This window comes from Lemur catta, chromosome 3, assembly GCF_020740605.2.
Source record: "Lemur catta isolate mLemCat1 chromosome 3, mLemCat1.pri, whole genome shotgun sequence".
NCBI lineage: Eukaryota > Metazoa > Chordata > Mammalia > Primates > Lemuridae > Lemur > Lemur catta.
Window position 1 is genome coordinate 110,653,063 of NC_059130.1, and position 22,170 is coordinate 110,675,232.

The 22,170-nt window shown below is 38.7% G+C and overlaps 1 protein-coding gene across 2 annotated transcripts in view; it reads right to left on the minus strand.

Moving 5' to 3' along the window:
* The window catches only part of KDM1A (lysine demethylase 1A), a 60,030-nt gene extending 41,353 nt beyond the window's left edge, over nt 1–18,677 (minus strand). For both annotated transcript variants that reach the window (XM_045546065.1, XM_045546064.1), the window contains exons 1-2: nt 18,178–18,677; nt 9,071–9,236 (exon numbers count right to left, since the gene is read on the minus strand). In XM_045546065.1, coding sequence (XP_045402021.1) covers nt 9,071–9,236; nt 18,178–18,528 — 517 coding nt within the window. In that variant the 5' untranslated portion in view covers nt 18,529–18,677. The remainder of the gene's footprint in view (nt 1–9,070; nt 9,237–18,177) is intronic.
* Between the last annotated feature and the right edge of the window lie 3,493 nt (nt 18,678–22,170).

Sequence of the window (22,170 nt, forward strand, 5' to 3'; positions counted from 1 at the left end):
ATTTATTTATTTTTAGAGACAGTGTCACTGCAACTTCAAACTCCTGGCCTCAAGTGATCCTTCTATCTGAGCCTCCTAAGTAGCTGAGACTACAGGCACACACCACCACACCCAACTTATTCTCTAATTTTTTGTAGAGATGGGGTCTCACTATGTTTGCCCAGGCTGGTCTCAAACTCCTGGCCTAAACCAATCCTTCTGTCTTGGCCTCCCAAAGCAGGGGCTAAAACACTTTAAAATAGCATGGCAGCAATCACAAGGCTCACAGAATTTGAAGCCGCTGTAAATGCATGATTAATTTCATGAGCGTAAGTCACAGTTTCAAAAAGGAATTGGTCAAGGAATTGGTCAATAGAGACAAATGACCCAAAAAAGTTTTAAAAAAATGAGAAAGGTAGTGAGTTATTAATGATTATCACCACTTCATGCTGCTTTCCTGTCCTCTCTGTAGTGAAAGGTAGCCCTAAAAACACCATTCAACTATACCACAATTGATGCATCTCTTGCCTGCTAACTTTTTGACTATGATTCTTGGCAGACAAATAAATGATATATAGCTGTTAGAAGAAATGCAAAGTAAATTGGGATCACAGAGGCAGACTAAACTGGTCTGAAGGAAAAGACTCAGCGCTTCCTTTGAAACACACTAGAGGTATATCTTACCACCTGCTAACACTGCTCAGTACTTGCCAGGAAAATTTTCTAAAATGAAATTATGGATTCCAATTGGAATAGCAATCCCCAGGTTATACTGTCATTTAAATTACTGAACTAAAAGAGCCTTCTGAAGACCCAGAAAAAAAGAATAATGGTTCTCTTTGAACTAGGGGCTTGCCTAGAACTTCCACTGTACCAGTGAAGGAGCAGTAACACTGCAGATAAGTACTTGAAGACTTCCACTGGGAAGAGGTGAGAAGCTCAGTTGCAGGGATCCTATCAAAACAAAGTAAAAGCCCTCCAAGCTAGAAACGAAAGATTTTAGAAGCCAATGGAAAGAACTGACTTTTTCACATGCTATTAGCCTCCACATTCCACAGCAGGGATTTTCTTGATCCTTACTTATTTTGCTGCAGTCTTGGTTTGTCATTTGCTTTTCAAAACGTTCCAAAGAAAGCTTACAATTCAGATGCTACGTTATGTTGTCCAACTACCAAGATTAAGGTATGTCTGAGTGGTTAAAAACAAAGCTTACTTTTCTAGTTAGTCCCTTGTTTTAAAAAAGGACAATATTAAACTTTATTCTGAACCTTCTATTAAAGCACCACTGTAATGTTTTACACCTGATAACAACGAGATGAATGAGTTTCCTAATAAGAGAATCCCCTTGATCTGCTCAGGCAACAGTTTCTCGGAACTCTGGCTATCTACATCTTCCCAGACATGATCAGAGGCTCCTTCCACTGTAAATACACTAAATATTTCTAGGAGGAAGATACAACTTATTAAGCATTAATCAATCATATGTGTTTGTTTTTCTATCATCAAATATGATTTAAAAAAAACAACAAAAACAAATATACAACCCTATCTTCAAATGTTTAAAACCTTTGTGATTAGCAACCACAGCAAAAATGTTAACATTTGTTATATCTCAATAGCTGATACATGGATTTCAATTACATTATTCTCTTGAGAAGAGGAAAGTCTATATTAGAAAGTACCAAGATCTGCCACTCTTCTTACAATTTAACATAAAAGATTAGATACCAAGATTTAATTTAAAAGTTTTAAGTACATACACACCTGCTAACAGTTTTTTAAAATGATCTATGTCATAAGTGACACATTGAAAATGCGCTACCACAAGTACTTTCCGGTTTCCAAAAGTAATGTAGTATATGTATATCTACCTAGACCATAAAGTGGCCTGATTTTTTTTCTGAATAAAATACCAATCCACCCCATTCCTCGTTTAACTCTGTTTAATAAATACAAGATATTTATATAACACATAAAGCTGGATTTCATATCTTCTCATTTGATCCTCCTAACAAGTCTCATTTTGTAGATGAGAAAATTCTCATAGACAAAGCATCCCATTCTTCTCTTATACCATGATCAGACCAAATAAATGATGGCAGCAAAGAGAATCCAGAGAAATTATAATAAAGTAGTTACTTAGCTAAACAAATCATTTAGCCTTAATAAAAAGTAAAACAAAACAATCAATGAAATGAAGTGATTAAGAAATCTCAGGTTCAGTTTCTCAAAGACCAAACATAAACTGGCAGCACCTGATTCAATGGTTTTTATCAGCTAAAAGCAGTAAACAGTTAAAAAATCAACAATCCAACAACACTTCATAAAAGCCCAACTCCATTCTTTCATGTTTAATATATTTCCAAAACCCACTTTTGGGGAGAAACATTATTTAAAACAACTTCTGAGAAATCTGTTGTACAACATGGTGACTATAGTTAACAACATACTGCATTGCTGAAAACATTAAGAAAGTGGATGTTAAGAGCTCTCATCTGCAAAATGATAACAATGTGAGGTGTATAATGCATGTTACTTAGCTAGATTTAGTCATTCCACAATGTATAAATACTTCAAAACATCATGTTATGCACAATACATATGACTTTATCTGTCAATTTAAAAAATAAAAACTTCTGAGTTCTCACAATACTTTGTATACATTTTTATTGTATTATTTCTTTCATTGTAGCTAATTATTATTATCTGTAACCCTAAATTGGACCATGAATTCTTTGCAGGAGGGTGTAGTCTTTATCTCTGAACCCTTAGAATCTAGCACTATGCCTGAAACAAAGTATTACAGTTGTACAATTAACGTGCATAGAGTGTACATTGACGTGAATGAGGAACTAGCACATTTGGAGGAATCTTATTTTGTTCAGAAAATGTCTCTATTTTACTTTTTTAAAAATTTCCCCTCCATGGCCAGGGGCAGTGTCACACGCCTGTAATCTTAGCACTCTGGGAGGCCGAGGCGGGCGGATTGTTTGAGGTCAGGAGTTCGAGACCAGCCTGAGCAAGAGCGAGACGCTGTCTCTACTAAAAATAGAAAGAAATTATATGGACAGCTAAAAATATATATAGAAAAAAATTAGCCGGGCATGGTGGTGCATGCCTGTAGTCCCAGCTACTTGGGAAGCTGAGGCAGCAGGATTGCTTGAGCCCAGGAGTTTGAGGTTGCTGTGAGCTAGGCTGACGCCATGGCACTCTAGCCCGGGCAACAAAGTGAGACTGTCTCCAAAAAAAAAAAAAAAAAAAAAAAAAAAGAAAAGAAAAGAAAAGAAAAGAAAATTTCCCCTCCATATTATTAATACCGATATTCTACCCTTCACCCTTTCTGCCTCTAAATCCCACTAGAATTTTTATACTGAATTGTAACACTTAAGAGTATTTTGCCTTCTCTCACACATTTATGTATACATTTGTCTATAAATTATCTGAGAGTGGGGACCATGTGTTGTACATTATATATATCTCGGTCCATTTATAGTATCTCTCAAAATATAAAAACTTTATTGAATTGATCTAGATTATCTTTTCAGCCTGCCACATTTTTTCTCAGTCCTCCAGTAAGTTATTTTAGAGCATAGTTCCAAAGGAGAACACTGAAATGATGCTATTCAAAAAAAGGAGGGGGGGCAAGAAAATTAATCCTAGATTTATTTTCTGAATGTATGCACCATACTTCATATAATGAGAACTCCAATGATTTTAGGCATTTTTTTTACACCAGCAGGTCAAAATGGCATCATAGACAACTCCGTTAGGAATAAATTTCCCAGCCACCTCTGGCAGATCATCAAGAGGGTCTCCTGCTAGGCATGGGGATGTAACAGAATCCTATAATCAATCTTATCTGTGGAGGTAATCTGAGTTAATTCGCAACAAACCTGAAAGCTAGTCCTGCTCTCTGATTCCACCTATAGGCACACAGGGAGAAATCAGAGAAAAGCCTGGGATAAGCCACTTGAGAATAGCTATAGCATGATCAAACGCAAAACTATTCACCTGAACTCTGACCGTAACTATCCATGCTGCCCAACACAGTGCTTGGCAGCCACCACCCAAGCCTGTACCGACTGCAATCCGCATGACTGTGTCACAGGGGAGATCAGGGCACCTTATAAAAGCAAAGAACAATACAAACATAAAGTGAAAATATTAAGACCACTGATTTTTTTCTTTTAAAGTAAGAAAATTAATCTTCAATTCTTCTCAGTTTAAATTCTATTATACCAAGTTCCAAAGGACAGTCAAAAAAATTTTGCCTGTTGAATTTTGCTCTGCTAAATAAACAATTCATCAAATTTTTGGTCAATCTTTTGTCCTATAGATATTTTCATTATAACAGCATTTGTGATCAAATTTCAATGAATCTTAAATTCTTCTACCCATACATTTTGTGTATTTTCTGTAATCTAGCACTTTTACTAATTAAAGTTACCATTCTTTATGTGATTTTTTAAAAAACACTTTCAACCTACAGTATGACTATTACATGAACAGGTCCCAAAATTTATTTAATCCACACAAATTTCTCGTCAAAAATCATATCAATGTTTGTTAATTTACTTAACAGCCTACATCTCTTTCAAACACACACACACAAGCTTCCAAAATTACCACCTATAATAGAGCAGAGAGCTTCCTCTGGTACAGAGAAGAGAATTTCCTCTGGTATAAATAAGAATATATACAAAGAGATAAAGTGATTTTTTTCCCATGGTCTTTACATAAGATAAATTATAATACAGAGCTGTTACTGATCAGATAACCATATCTAACAAAATCTATTTGAAGAGTTAACCAATGGCTTAATGGAAGCCTCTGAGCTTCATTAGATAGTATTAGCACATCACTGAGCCTATAAAAATAGTAGGCATACATACACACAGACACACACATACACACTTCTGATGTCTCTACTGAGAAATCCATTAACTTGAAGAAGCTTAAGAAAGGCACCTTAATAGCCCATCTGAAAATCCCTTTTACTTATTTTAGAACAAGTCTCAGGCTATGCACAACTAAGCTACTTCTAATTCAATATAGAATATATCTTCTTAAATCAGAATCCTCTAATGAAAACAGTTACCCAATACAAAATTTAAATCCAGGAACAAACTAGTAAGATTTTTCTGGCATATTTTAACTGCTAAAAGGCAGTGGAGAAAAAAAATTAAATGTTTTTACATGAAAATAAAAAAACTAAATGCTGGAAAATCAGTTACTATAGGAAAGCCTCACTAATGTGAAATTCACTGAGGAATAATCTAAGGTACACAGAGTAAAAAACAGAGCCAAGAAAGGGAAAAAGTTCTTCAATAAATAGAAGGCTACTTTAAACAGAGGGGCAATTCCTCTAACCCAGTAAATTCCAACTGAATAAGAGTTGGTTTATTTTATAGAAGCTCCACTATTATGTGACATTGCTAATAACCAAACACACTCAACCCCGAAGACAATCTGCTCAGGTTCAATTGCCATGACCTAAAAAAAACACTTTCGTCTTCACATAAAAGTTATTACAAAACCAAATAAAACCATCATTTGTTAAAGCAAATATATTCAAAAGTATAGCAAATATAAAAATGCATGGAAATGTTTAAGAAAACAAAACGGGGTAAGTTTTAAATATAAATAGCAATATTTAGTATGAAAAACGCATTATTTACCCATCTTGACTACCACAGGACTACAATACCACATTAAGTTAGGGTCAAAAATTAACGTATCTAAAAACAATGTTTAAGCCAAAATGGAGAATGTCCTCCCAATTAAATAAATCCAATCAGACAAACAAAAAACCCAGACCTCTTGTTTCCATAAAAATCCATATTGATAACATTTTCCATTGACCAAAATCCACTAAACTCAATTACCAAAACAGCCTAAATTATCTCTCCAATCTCAGTCTCTTTACTCCTTTAGCTCACCTTTACAGAGCATATTGGACTGATCTCCCCTAAACATATATTTCAGTACAACCCCCCTTGCTCAAAAAAACCTCACTGCTACCCCTGGCCAGACCCTCCTCGTGCTCAAATTCCTTAACCTGGTTTAGTCAACCAAGGGTATCCAGAACATGGCTCCAACCTTCCTCTCTAGTGCCCTCTCGTTACTCTTCTAGAGGAACCTTCTCCAGTCAAATCATTTGACCCACTGACTTCAGAATACCTTGTACCTTCATAATTAAAATATTTTCTTTTTCTTAGGATTAAAACTGTGGAAAGCAAAGCAAAATTTTCTAAATAAATCTAAAAGTTGGTAAGAATGAAATGTATGCAAACCTTATTTTAAGAGAATATGTTAATTTCTAGTGATTATCTAAAAGTGAGAAAAAGAAAAGGTTTGGTAAAGAAACAAACCCACATCTGTCTCTCAAGATTTAAATATATTCATATGGCAATGCTTCATTCAATTTTTGATTAAAAACTCTTGTGAAAGAACTGGTTCTGACAAGACAACAACAGACTTGGAAACCCTGGACAGTTCGCAAATACTTAACTCACCTAATAATAGTTTATGATTCACTATCAGGGCCCAGTCTATTTCTAAACTACTGGTAAGTAGTGTAGGCTTGGAGATTGCCAGTCCTTTTTAGGGAAAAGTACACCCCTAATTCACCCCAGAAATTTTAAAAAATCTTAAATTGTTTTAAAGGAAAAATAATTATTTTCATAACCATAAATATTAGCAAGTTTTGGCTACTTTCAATACATTTCTAAGCACTGATTATATCCTCAACTTAAACAAAAATTAACTCTCCAAAAAAAATACTAAGATAACTTATTTAAACCAATCCTCTGGATTAGAATTAACTAGAACACAATAGAATAAATACAGTTTTCCAAATCCTAAGTCTCTTTGTTAAGACATTTACTTTTCGTGGGAACAATGCCTGACACGAAATTTTTTAAAATCTCTTTCACAAAAAAGAAAATACCAACAGTAAGACTTGCTTTAAAATATTCAGAGGACAAACAAATGTTTATCAACTTGTAACTACAGTAAATCAGTTATTTACTGGAGACATTGACAATCATACACAAAAGAGTGAGGCTGCATCTGAGATATCAGATCATCACTGCATAATACTTAGAGCCCTTGAACTAAGACATCAGCAGCCTCCTGAGCTATGACAGATAACAAAAGGGTTATCCCAGCCAGGCGGGGTGGCTCACACCTGTAATCCTAGTACTCTGGGAGGCCAAGACGGGAGGATGGCTCCAGGTCAGGAGTTCGAGACCAGCCTGAGTAAGAGCGAGATCCACCCCCTGTCTCTACTAAAAAGTAGAAAGAAATTAACCAGCAAACTAAAAATATATAGAAAAAGCTAGCCTGGCACGGTGGTACATGCCTGTAGTCCCAGCTACTCGGGAGGCTGAGGCAGCAGGATTGCTTGAGCCCAGGAGTTTGAGGTTGCTGTGAGCTAGGCTGACACCACAGCACTCTATCTAGCCCGGGCAACAGAGTGAGACTCTGTCTCAAAAAAAAAAAAAAAAAAAAAAAAAGGGGTTATCCCCATGTATCTCATTAGCAGGGCTATAGCCAAGACAGAAAAGCAAGAATCAAAAAAAATACAGAAGAAAGAAAGGAACAGAGGGGTGAAGGGAAAGGCTGGAGAAATGGACAGAGGGGAAGACAGACAGCTAAATGTATAAAAACAGAAAGAGGAAGAAGAAAAACCAACAAAAATAGAGAGCATGTTGTTGAGGTACAAAGAAAGCTATAATTGCCTGAGGGACATTAGTCCCAAAGGCAATGCACCACTGAGACTACACACCCTCCCTCAAGGAGTTGCCCAAGAAACCATTATATAAGAAAGTTTTAGAACCACTGTTCTTAGAAAACCCCTGACTCTTGAGATGAACTGAACCCAGAATCTACTCTACTTTTTCTGAATATTCTCAAAATGTATTCCTTTATTACACTTTATTACAATCATGTAAATTATAAATTTTGATTTTTAAGAGTTTTAGCCAGACTTAGTTTGATAAGCTCTCAACCAAAGTTTAAATTAATATGACTTGCAATCCCCTCAAATGAGCCATCATTACTAATATTTTCTTTTTAAATAGCTTTTGATAGTTTATGGTAATACCACAGAAGAGAAAAATCTTTTTTAAAAAGAGGCTAAAACAAAAGATAAAACTTCTCAATGAAATATTTCTTAATCTGGGTACCTATGAAAGTCACGCAAGAAATAGCGGATGGGGTCTGAAACAAGCATTTTCTTTTTAAAAAGAATAAGGCTAACAGAACTGGTGAGTGGGCCTAGAGCTACTGCAAATACAAAAATTATTTCATGGAGAGGAACACAGTAAAAATTCAAAGTCAAGAAGAGTTAATGAAATATCACTAAGGGCAGAAGATACAAAAAAATTAATATTTTGCTTTTGCTTGGTCTCTCCAAAACAGAAGGATATCCCTGGATTGGCCCGAACATCCTCAGCATGCTAGAACTTAGGACTAAAGGGATATTACAATAGTTTGAAGCTCTGAAACCAATACTACAGACTCCAAGAATCTTTTCAGGCTATGAGGAAGCTTACACAAACTTAGATTCTTTGACCCCAGAATATATTTTGACATTTGTTCACCAGGAAAAGGCACTTCTCAAAACTGACACACACCATGAAGGTTTTTTCAGAAAGTATTTAACTATGTCATAAATAAATAATTTAGCCAGAACAGTTTCTGAATGATTCTATCTGAAAATTCAGAATGAGAGTTGTCACTGAGAGGTTTGGTTCTTTGGATTTGGCTTTCTCTATGTTTTAATTGTTTATTTTCTCTTACTTTCCATCACCTTATATTGCTACTGTCTTTCCACTCCCATCCTTTACTTTCGTCCTCTATATGTGCACAGACACATACAAAAAGAATATCAGTACCACTATGTATGTATGTGCACACATACACACACACATATATGTATATGTACACACACAAAGACATGGCAACAGACCCAATATCAGAGTATAAACCAAAGATGAAGACATAAATAATATTGCAGAATGGGAATAAATCCATTTATTCTTATTTCTATGATAAAACTGCGGTTGGTAACTATAATACAACTCACCAGATGGCTCCTCAGGCTCACTTTCATTTTCTTCCTCAGGTGGGGCTTGAGGGGGTGGTGGGGGCAGCTTCTTTTCCTTCTCTGCTTTAGCATTTCTTTCTTCTTCTGAGTAATATTCATCTTCTGAAAGGTTGGCCAAGCTTTCATCCATCTCTCTGTACTCTACCTAGATGGAGATTATACCAGGGAAAGCTAAATACAGTGAACATCTAAAATCAGGGATTTTATTTGGAACCATCAGTGAATGTGAATTGCTTTCTACCTTCAAATTTCAAGGGAAATAAGCATATAACAAGGAGCAAGCCAGCTTATAATAGGCAGTTATTAAAAATAAAAGCCTTCGTGGAACAATCTGGTGTCAGTTCAGGTTTAGCCTAATCTATAACTTTTATATCACAGCACTGACATTCAGGTTATTGGCCCTAAGGCTCTCTACAACTCCTAAAGAAAAATTTTAACTGTGTGTATCATACTCACATACTGGAAGTTTTAACAAAAGGTTAAAATAATCCTCAGTTAGACAGAAATATAGTTAACTAGAATACAAGTCTGTTTAATGCCAAGCCTGTGCTTCTAACTACTATTCCATGGGAAAACAGCAAAAGAATTCCAGGAAAGAAATTGGGGGGGAGAGGCGGGAAATAAAGGTTACAAACAACAGTCGAACTGAAACTATAAAAAGGTGCATTTGCTTAAAAAAATGCACCTATGAAAGCTGAATGATGAGCAAAGAATTATTTTTTTCTTTTCTTTTCTTTTTTTTTTTGACACAGAGTCTTGCTTTGTTGCCTGGGCTACAGTGAGTGCCACGGCATCAGCCTAGCTCACAGCAACCTCAAACTCCTGGGCTTAAGCGATCCTACTGCCTCAGCCTCCCGAGTAGCTGGGACGACAGGCATGCGTCACCACGCCCGGCTAATTTTTTCTATATATTTTAGTTGGCCAGATAATTTATTTCTATTTTTAGTAGAGACGGGGTCTCACTCTTGCTCAGGCTGGTCTCGAAGGCCTGACCTCAAGTGATCCACCCGCCTCGGCCTCCCAGAGTGCTAGGATTACAGGCGTGAGCCACCGCGCCCAGCCAAGAATTCTTATTACAACAAATTAAGGCGTAAGTGATGTGGAAATGAAGCCCACAAGTCTTACTACTAATTTACACTAGTTATAAAGGAGAAAGAAGCAGGTCATGAGTGAAAAAAGGAAGCAGTCTTAGTGAATGTGTCATTGAGGGTAAAGGAGCACAGGACAGGGAAGACTATATTATGGACTGGTTGGCCAAAATGTGTCATATGGTATTACAGATTGTCATCAACACTAGAACACTGTTGAATGGTCATTGTGACTTCCACCCTAATTAAGATTCCAGAAAGTCACAGAAACTATAGCTCTCTATTATGGATTCAATAAAAAGATTTTAATTATTATAAATACAAATAAAAAGATAAAATGACTAAAATAAAAGCATTGTATTAGGTGTGGAGATACAGCAAAGACAACATGGTTTCCACATATAACATACTTAACGTATTAGGTTTCCAAAATAAACTGTCCTGTGGATTATAGTGAATGTAATACATTTTAACATGCTAAATATCTTTGAAATAGCGCCAGATGGCTGGCTACTTTTATATTGCCTTTTTCTTCTCTTAAATGGTAAGACCACAAGATCTGGGGGATTAACTGGGGAGGTAGAAGAGTTTTACTGAAAACAGGGATTGAGTTAAAAAATGAAAACAAAAATTAAGAATAGGCCAGACATGGTGACTCAAGCCTATAATCCCAGCACTTTGAGAGGCTGAGGCGGGAGAATCACTTGAAACCAGGAGTTGGAAATCAGCCTGGGCAACACAGACATCCTTGCACCCCCACTCCCATCTCTACAAAAAATAAAAAAATTAGCCAGGCATGGTGGTCCACTCCTCCAGTCCCAGCTACTTGGGAGGCTGAGATAGAAGGATTCCTTGAGCCCAGCCCAGGCCCCAGGAGTTTGAGGCTGCAGTGAGCTAATGATCACGCCATTGCACTTCAGCCTAGGTGACAAAGCAAGACCCTCCCCCGCCCCCCCAAAAGAATAAATTGTCTAGTTCTGACCCATGCTCTAAGAATCTTATTTAACATATGAATATTCACCTACTGAAATAATGAACACTGAGTACATGGCACAATGAAGAACATGAATAAGTGGGTCCCTGCCCTTAATAAACTGAAAATCTAGTTGCAACTAAATGATCCTGACCAGGTGGCCATTTCATAGAGGCTCTTTACAATAAAACCTACAGAAATGTAGATGATACTAAACCTTACCCTAATTGACTAAGATAAACTGTAGGAATAGATCTTAAGACAATGGATGAAAAAGCAGCAAGGAGGAAAAAAGGTTTCAAAGGGGGAATGGGGTCAGAAAACGTAATAAATGTCTATAGTATGCAATTTTCTTTCTCCTTTTTACCCCTCAACAGTGCTTGACCCTTCCCTTCTCCACAGTTTCAGTGTTTTGATCCCCTGCCCATCAATCCTAGTCATTCAATAATCACTTAAATGCCTAATATGGAACTAGGCAATGTGTAAATTTTGAGACGAACACAAATACTACAAAATCCTTTCTACTGCAGTAGTTCAGGTTTTCCGAAAGGATGTTCCATTAAATACTATATGGCCTTTGAAGGAATAAGAGATCCAAGATCAAGTTTGGGAAACTGCATTCTTTACAGGTCCCCTCTAGGAGATCATAACACATTAAAGGTAATGACAAGTTTTACAGCAAAAAAATAATCTTTTCTCTGTCAGTGATGAGGCAGGTTTAAAAAAATCTCTACAACATTGTTTAATCCAATGTTTTGACAAAGAAATAATTATTAACATGAAATACATTTCGAAAAGGCTGGTCTAGAGAGAGCTCTTAGTCACCAGGAAAAAAATTAGGAAAACACCTACAAGTAGGAGCAAGAATATCTAACGGGGCCGGGCGCGGTGGTTCACGCCTGTAATCCTAGCACTCTAGGAGGCCGAGGCGGGTGGATCGCTCAAGGTCAGGAGTTCGAGACCCGCCTGAGCAAGAGTGAGACCCCATCTCTACCAAAAATAGAAAGAAATGATTTGGACAGCTAAAAATCTATATAGAAAAAATTAGCTGGGCATGGTGGCGCATGCCTGTAGTCCCAGCTACTCGGGAGGCTGCAGCAGTAGGATCGCTTAAGTCCAGGAGTTTGAGGTTGCTGTGAGCTAGGCTGATGCCACGGCACTCACTCTAGCCCGGGCAACAAAGTGAGACTCTGTCTCAAAAAAAAAAAAAAAAAGAATATCTAATGGTAGTATTAAATGTTTTTTCTTTATTTGTTTTTAGAGACAGGGTCTCATTATGTTGTCCAGGCTGGCATGCAGTGGGTATTCACAGGCACAATCTTATAGCACTGTGGCCTCAAACTCCAGGGCTCAATTAATCCTCCCACCTGAGCCTCCTGTAGCTGTAGCTGGACTACAGAAATGTGCCACAGTCCCCGGCTAATAATAGTTTTTAGAAACAAAACAAAAGTGTTCCACAGAACCCTAGGGTTCTTCAGGATTTCATTTATTATTTTAATTTTAAATGTATTATTAAAACAAATAAATATACACTTATATGTTATTAAACCAAACCCTAACCCTAAGACCAACATATTAACTTGTACTGCTTGGGCGACTCAATTTTGGGAAGACCTAAGAATGAAGTTTCATCTACCACCTCTGTTCAACTTAGAGTGTCCTCAGATGATGACAAGGCAAACTGAAAACAAACAAACAAAAAACCCCAACCTTTTGCACTTTTTATCAATCAGTACTGGACTGTCACAATACTTCATAAAAAACAACAAAAAAAAAAACCAGAAATAAAATTGGATTCTAAAGCTGAAACAAGACTGCAACTACCATGCTTAACCTCCAGTCTCAAATTGGCTTTACCAACAGCCTCATTTTCTCATAGACTGACAACCACAATAAATGTTACAAATTTAAACTTCTTAATACCTAATACTTTAGTAACTTTATTTTGGAATTTTGCACAAAATTTTATCTTGTTGAAAAGCGTTTCCTCATTTAATAAAGTTTTAAAACCATCTGAAAGGATCATACAAACTCTAAAAACTAAAAACTATTCCCCTGAGAAAAGGAATAGGTACTTGAGTCCAAAGAACTGGTAATCTTTCATCCTTAAGTGAAAACCTCAAAGACTTCAGAAGTTGTACAACTACTTACAACCAAGGACATAAAGATGTCCCAACAGGCAGACTATGCGTGAGTAGGCTAATTATTCCTACTTTTACATCGATGACTCTCAGACTTACATCTCTAGTCTCTTCCTTCTCATCCCCACCCTCACTACAATGATACATTCACTCCCCAATCATCTTAAAGCGTCAGTTTTTTTTTTTCATCCTTCTTTTAGTTCATCTAGGGCACAACTACCAGATTAACTTTCCAAATAATATATTTTCTGATAGCTTAAGAGATGAACACCAAATTTTTCAAACTAGCACATAAACTCTGGTTCTAACTATTCAAACTTACTTCTAATCACTTTCTAACGTACTCGTCAAAAAGCCCTCAATGTTGTTCTACCCTAAACTCCCTAAAAACTACTCCTCTCTTTTCTGTCGATCCAATGACTAAACTCTGAGGCTCACCTGCTCTGCAAATTATTTCCTAATTATTCTAAACTTAAAATATATCTTCCTCTTCTCTGAATGCTCATAGCACTTATGGTCTGTACTTCGTAGTCTAGTTTAGGGCTGATAGAATTTTTTGTGATAATGTAAAGGTTTGTACCAGTGCTTCAAATACTGTGGTCACTGGAAACATGTGGCTATTGAGCACTTACAATGTAGCTAGTAGAACTAGAGAAACAATTTTTAATTTTAACTTAAACTTAATAGCCACATGACTACTCGCTACCATACTGGACAGCACAAATCTAGTGCTCTCTACGACCTGGACACAACTCTACAACCCACACACTACAGATCCTATCAATCTATCTTGCTCCTAGACAATCTCTGTCTCTAATTAAATTAATTTGTCCATTGTTTCCAACATTCAGCTGTCCACTCTGGACTCCTTGTGGCTTCTCAAACCACTTTGTACTATATTTCAAGCAACTTCCACTTCCTTTTCTCCACTGGCAGTACTTAATTACTAGTCACCTTCTTACTATATGTCAAACACTACAGTAAGCATTTTGTTTATATTATATCTAAACTTAATAACCTTACAAGGTAGGGTTTATTTACCTGAGAAAATAAATCATGGAAGATGAACTACATAACCCCAAAAAGCCTGTCCTTTTCCTGAATACCTTTCTAAATTCTGCTTGGTTTCGAGGCCTAGCTCAAAAGACCACCATTCCTCAAGGTCCCAATCCAACTTACCAATTTCAACCCTTAAATATTTTGCCATAATTTTGGCATACACACAACCTGAAGTGAGTTTATTCTGAAACTGATAAAACTTAAGCTTCTGGACCGCTCAATTGCACGAACCCCAGCAAATACCCTACACCTGATTTTGATTACATAATCATATAATTTTTTAAAAAGAGGGTCCCCAAAACCGAATTAACTCCCAGGCCATGAAACATAGATATATACGTGGCATATACCTCAGAACTCTTATAGCAAGACCTGTCTACACTGGCCTCAGCTTACTCTTTACTCTTTAAATGGATGTACTCTATCCTCAGAGGTGTTTCCTTTGGATCCTAAGACTGGCTATGAATGGGTAGGTTTCCCTTGCTCCTTGTTTCCTAATTGCTCCCCAAAATAAACACATAACAGATTTTCCCTTTGAAAGTTGAAGAGCTAATCACAATGAAAATAAAAACAAGAGAAATTACAACCCAGAAGAATTACAAAAAAAAAATTCTTACAGCATGCCCCAAATTGATCTACAGATTCAACACAATCACAATCAGAATCACACTGCCTTTGTGTAGAAATTGATAAGCTGATCCTAAAATTCATATGGGAATGCCAAGGACACAGAACAGCCAAAACAATCTTGAAAAACAACAAAGTTGAAGAACTCACACTTCCTGATTTCAAAACTTATTATGATATGAAGCTAGAGGAATCAGGACAGTGTGGTACTGGCATAAGGACACAAATATAGATCAATGGGATAGAATCCAGAAATAAACCCTTATATTTATGGTCAATCAACAAAGGTGCCAATCTTTCAATGGGGGAAGTAACAGTCTTCAATAAATTGTGCTGGGACAACATATAAAAGAATGAAGCTGAACCCCTACTTCACACCACATACAAAAGTTAATTGCAAAAAGATCACAGACATACATGCAAGAGCTAAAACTATAAAACCCTTGCATGAAAACATAGGAGTAAATCCTCATGACATGGGATCAGGCAGTGGTTTATTATATATAACACCAGAATCAAATCAAAAGGAACAAAAGAAAAAAAGGTAACTTGGACCTCACCAAAACTTTAAAACTTCTGAACCACATTATATAAAAAACTCTTACTACAAAACAATAAAAGGACAGCCCGGTTTTTTAAAATGAGCCAAGAATTTGAATAGAAATCCAAAGAAGATATACAAATGGCCAATAAGCACATGAAAAGATGCTCAACATCATTAGTTATTAGGGTAATACATATCAAAACCATAATGAGATCCCACTTCACACCCACTAGGATGGCTACAGTAAAAGATAGACAATATCAAGTCCCAGGAACGATATGGAGAAACTGGAACCCTCATACACTACTGGTGGGAATATACAATGGTGTGGCTGCTATGGAAAACTGTTTGGTAGTTCCTCAAAAAGTTAAACACAGAGTTATCATATGACCCAGCAATTCTACTCTTAGACATATACCTAAGAGAACTGAAAACAAATGTTCACACAATAAACTGTACATTAATGTTCACAGCAGCATAATGCATAACAGCCAAGAAGTGGAAACAAACCCAAATGCCCATCAAATGATGAATGGATAAACAAAATGCCCTATATCCATATAATCCATATAATTCAGCCATAAAGAGTTACCAAGTACTGGATGGAAGTACTACAACATGGATGAACCTTGACAACATGCTAAAACCAAATACAAAAGGCCACATATTATATGATTAAATGTCCAGAATAGGTGAATCCATAGAGACAGAAAGTAAAGTAGTAGTTGCCAGGGGCTGGGGTTAGGTGAGAATTGGGATTGACTACTAATGATACAGTGTCTGGGGGATGATGAAAATGCTCTAAAACTGACTGTGGTGCTGGTTGCACAATCTTGTAAATATGGTAAAACCCACTGATTTGTATACGTTAAAATGGCGAATTTTATCTTATGTGAAGTATCTCAATAAACCTGTTTTTAAAAATATCTTACCACAATGGCTTCTGGCCACACTGTCTATTGAAATAGTAAAATAAAAATGCCATTGGACTTCTGCCCTCTATTTCATTTCCGAGGGTTGGGGGTCACTAATCTGTACTTTTCTAAACCATGCTTTGGTAAAAGCTCCAAAAAGCCTTTCCTCCAAAATGGCCTTTTACCCAGTACTGGGTATACTTTGTAGTGAACTTTCAAGTGGGTAGCTGAATCTGAGGGTTCTCATAATACTCATCTCAAGAAGCTCCTCATACACACTGACTTGGTATTTCCACTTAAAAATTATTACCAATAGGCCAGGCGAGGTGGCTCACGCCTGTAATCCTAACACTCTGGGAGGCTGAGGCGGGAGGATTGTTTGAGCTCAGGAGTTCGAAACCAGCTTGAGCAAGAGCGAGACCCTGTCTCTACTAAAAAATAAAAAGAAATTTGCTGGACAACTAGAAATATATAGAAAAAATTAGCCGGCCATGTGGCGCATGCCTGTAGTCCCAGCTACATGGGAGGCTGAGGCAGACGGATTGCTTGAGCCCAGGAGTTTGAGATTGCTGTGAACTAGGCTGACACCATGGCATTCTAGCCAGGGTGACAGAGCAGGACTCTGCCTCAAAAAAAAAAAAAAAAAAAAGATATTACAGATAATGTTACAAGCATAAATTATTTAAATTGCACAGATTTATTTAAACATTTACTTATTTATATCCACATATATTTCCAGTTTTTGTTTCAACTAGACCATGAAATCTCAAGAAAAGGCCCAAGTCTAAAGTCTGTGCCCTAATGGCCCCAGTGCCGTGCACACTGTTACAACGTAGTCCTTTGTTTCAAGGGCCTGATGATACCCTGTCACAACATAAATGTGGGGCTACATTCCAAGTTCCACCACTTACTTAGCTTTGTGACTTTAGGCAAGTTGCTTAAACGTGTGTGCCTCAGTTTACTCTTTCCTAAAATGAGACTAGCAGTACCTGCCCGTTGGTGTTTAGCAAACAATTTTTTAAATGATGCGTGATACGCTGAACAGAGTATCGGGCACACGAAAATGTAAGCAGTTATTGTCTGTTGGGAGTCAAATCTTTTTATTCCCACATATCTGCACCTGGTCTTGCTATTTAAGCCCTTGTAAATTGCAAACATCGTTGTCTTGATATCAACCCTCTTAATCAGCTCCCTCACCTGAGCCAAAAGTAAGATGAGAGGATAAAAGAAAAAAGACGAAAACTCCTAGCATCCGGCAAGGGCTCAAAAGAAAAGACTGTTCCTTTCTTTTCCGTCTCCGTGGCGAAGGCGGTGTCTTTAGCATCACCCTACAGCCCCCCTGTGCACCCAGCCGAAACGCCATCGATCTAGCTCAACAGCTTCCAGACGCACCCGCGGACAAACAAGTGATGTCTCCAACAACGCCAACCGTAACCCCACGTCAGGGAGCCATTTTTCCCAGTCAAGGAAATGAAAAGGTGTACAAGAAGTAATAAGTAAAATATCCCTGCCTTCCACCATCGGTCTCCAATTCCGCACGTCGCCCGAGTCCCAACACAAAGACCGTATTCAACCCGGCAGAGACCTGCCCTCCTCTCACCCCGCCTGACCAGCTGCGGGGAGGTGGGGCCGGCGGTCGCGGGGCTCAAGGCCCGGGGCCGGGGTGGCGGGTGAGGGCAGGACAGCCTCGGGGAAGCTGGGCACCGGGTTGTGTCGTTCGAGGGAGGGGTCGAGCCTCACCTTGGCCCGCTTGCGCCGGCTGGTCCGTCGCCCCTCCGGAGTCTCTGCTATTCCCGTTTCCATGGGGGTCGCGGACCCAGGCACGACGGTAGGCCCGGCTTGAGGCCCGGCAGACCCCGGCGGCTCGGCCAGACCCCCGGGCGGCGAGGCCCGCGGAGGCTCCTTCTTGCGGGGCGTGCGCTCGCCAGCCGCCCCCGGCCCGACCTCGGCAGGGCCCGACAGGCCCGCGGCTGGCGCGGCCACCTCGGAGCCATTCTCAGCGCCGCCCGCCGCCCCGGGACCAGAGTCCGTCCCGGCCGCCGCCGCCGCCGCCGCCGCCGCCGCGGCTGCCGCCTTCTTCCCAGACAACATCTCGGGCCGCCGGGCCGCCGACGGCCGTAGGGGCCGCTGAGTCTGCCGCTCCGTGAGTCCGGAGCCGCCTCGCCTCGCCTCACGCCGTCCGAACGCCGCCAACCGCTCTCGTGCACGCACGCGCCGAGCGCGCTCCCGCCGCGTCGGAACAAAAAGGCCCCAGGACGCCCATTGGCCCCGCCCCTCACTCGCAGCCATAGAGCGGCGTCCTCGCGGCCAGAGCGACGCCGTGCAAAGAGCACGATGCTCGCCTAGAGCGTCTCCTCGGCCTTTGGAGTCGGTCCCAGCGCAGACTGTGGTCTTACGGCTTCTGGGCCAGACTGCACCTCCGAGGGCGACCATTTATTTCCTCCGGGGACTCGCGGGCGTGTATGCACGGGTTCATTCATTCTCTCAGCCACTCATTCGTCAGTTCAACCAATATTTTATTAATGCTTACTACACGACACGGGTTAAACTACGAAGTTTTGCTTTCAAAGAACTTACAGTCTAATGGCGGGAACACACTGAAGTGCATTGGTGGATCATCTCATTTATTCATAATTGTCTTGTTTAGACTGGGGAAAACTTAGAAAGCATATGACTTTCCGTGGTAATAAAATGGAGAGAAGTTAGGTGATTCAGGTTTTTGAGTCCAGATGGGATTGCTCCTGCCCCCCAAGTTTTTGTTCAAGTTCTTTCTTCTGCCTGGCACCCCCTATAGAAAATAGTGAGAAGATGTCAAAGATGTAACAAACACGCTATTGAGAGAACAATATCCCTCACCCCCATGTCTCCCAACCCCACACAGATAACTCCTCTTTCTACTCCAGGTTACTTCTTTCTAATGATGGTGGTGGTGGTTTTTTTTTTAATTCTTCCAAGAATCCCCCACTGACACAACACTGGAGCAGGTCTTGTGTTCTTCTAGCATATTTCCACTTATTACACAGATCTATAATTGCCTTTTTAATAGTCTCTTCAAAGTATAGTTTTCAAAAAATTATTCTATTTACATGAAGTTCAAGAACTGGTCAAACTGAGCTCTAGTGATAGAATCCAATCAGCGGTTATCTGGGATGGGGTGTGGGTTGACTGCAAAAAAGCAGGAGAGAATTTGCTGGGGGTGATGGAAATATTTTATATCTTGATGGAGGTGATGGTTACAGAGGTGTATATATTCATCAAAACTCACTGAACCATACAAATAAAATAGGTATATTTGTTTTATGTAACTGTACTTCAATGAAGTTAATTTTTTAAAAAACTAGGCAAACAAAAAAAGAGGCAATCAAGTCTAGGAATACGAAAAAAATGTGCAACAAAGAAAATGTACCCAGGCATCATGGCACGTGCCTGTAGTTCCAGCTAATCCGGAGACTGAGGTGGGAGAATGGCTTGAGCGGAGGAGTTCGAATCCAGCCTGGATAATAAAGCCACGCCATTTCTTTTCTCTAAAAAAAAAAGAAAGAAAGAAAATGTACAACATATGGCTCAACTGTGAACTAAATTAACATGGACATAATAACATAAGCAATGCATATTGTTTTAACCAAAGTGATAGAATTATATTGAGAGACTGGAGAAAAGAGAAAGTTTGTAGGGAGAGGGATGAGAAGAGTTTAGGGAAAGGGGGATGAAGTGGAGATGGGGGAGGTGCTGCTTGGGAGCTACATCTTCATGTTCCATCATAAAAATACAATATATAATGTCAAAATTGAGAAATCAAGAAGTAACAGTAGGGCGGGCGCAGTGGCTCACACCTGTAATCCTAACACTCTGGGAGGCCAAGGCGGGTGGATCGCTTGAGATCAGAAGTTCGAGACCAGCCTGAGCAAGAGCGAGACCCCTGTCTCTACTAAAAATAGAAAGAAATTATCTGGCCAACTAAAAATATATATAGAAAAAATTAGCTGGGCATGGTGCCACATGCCTGTAGTCCCAGCTACTTAGGAGGCTAAGGCAGAAAGATTGCTTAAGCCCAGGAGTTTGAGGTTGCTGTGAGCTAGGCTGATGCCATGGCACTCACTCTAGCCCGGGCAACAGAGTGAGACTCTGTCTCAAAAAAAAAAAAAAAAGAAGTAACAGTAAAGCATGTTATTTATCAAGATAAACACAGAAGAAATATATAAAAGAGTTGGAATTGGTTGTTTCTGAGGCTTGAAATGTTAGGGTGGGAAGAGGTGAGGTTGGGGATTGAAGCTTGTTTGAATTTATTTATTATTTATTTATTTATTTACAGAGTCTCGCTCTGTTGCCTGGTAGAGTGCAGTGGCATCAGCATACCTCACAGCAACCTCAAATTTCTGGGCTCAAGCGATCCTCCTGCCTCAGTCTCCCAAGTAGCTGGGACTACAGGTGTGCACCACTATGCCTGACTAATTTTTTATATTTTTTAGTTACCCAGCCAAATTTCTTTCTATTTTTAGTAGAGACCGGCAGAGGGAGGGATCTCATTCTTTCTCAGGCTGGTCTCGAACTCCTGAGCTCAAGTAATCCTCCTGCCTCGGCCTCCCAGAGTGCTAGGATTACAGGCGTGAGCCACCATGCCTGGATGAAGCTTGTTTGTTTTAAATCCCATAATTCCATCTGACTTGTTTACACATTTAATAATTTGATAAAACTTGAAATTCAATTTTTAAAATATGCATATCCTTTGACCCAGTAATTCCACTCTTAGAAAAACATTCTAGGGAAATATTTCAGTATGGGTACAGATTTAACTTCAATGCTGTTTATCTCACATTATGTATTATATAATAAGAATAAAGGAGAACTAACCTAAAAGCCCAACAAATGATCAGTTGAATACAGTCATAGCCGTATAATGAAGTTTCCATCAATGACAGACTGCATATATGACCTGGTCCCATAAGATTATAATAATGTATTTTTACTGTACTTTTCCTATCTTTAGATATGTTTAGATACACAAATACCATTGTGTTACAATTGCCTACAGTATTTGGTACAGTAACATGCTATACAGGTTTGTGGCCTGGAAGCAATATGCTATACTGTATAGTCTAGGTGTGTGTAGTAGGCTATACCATCTAGGTTTGTGTAAGTACACTCTAGGGTGTTTGCACAATGATGAAATCACTTAACAATGCTTTTCTCAGAATATATCCCCATCTTTACACAACATATTACTATGTATTAGAATATCTGTTAATAAAACTGATATTTTTACATAAAGAATTCCTATAAAAAATAGATGTCAAAGATGTACCATGCTATTGAGAGAACAAGCAGGATGATAAAGCTGGTCAAAGAAGAATATGAGAAATATGGAATATATAGATATGGAATATATGGGAATATATGGTCAGTACTCAGTAGAAAACAAAATACTGGAATGTGATTGCAAAGTTAAATAGGAAAAAAATGGTTAATGTTCTACAAGAGCATTAAACTGTAAACTTTGGGAGTTATCTTTTCTATCAGACAATTTCCATCTATTTGCAAAAAAAAATCAATTACAATTTTTCCCTTTTTCCTAGAAATAAGTAATTCATTTCAATTCTTTTTATTGTGATACAATACACATGACGTACAATTTACCATCTTAACCATTTTAAGTACACTGTTTAGTAGTATTAAGTGCATTCACATTGTTGTGCAAACAATCTCCAGAACTCTTTTCATCTTGTAAAACTCTCC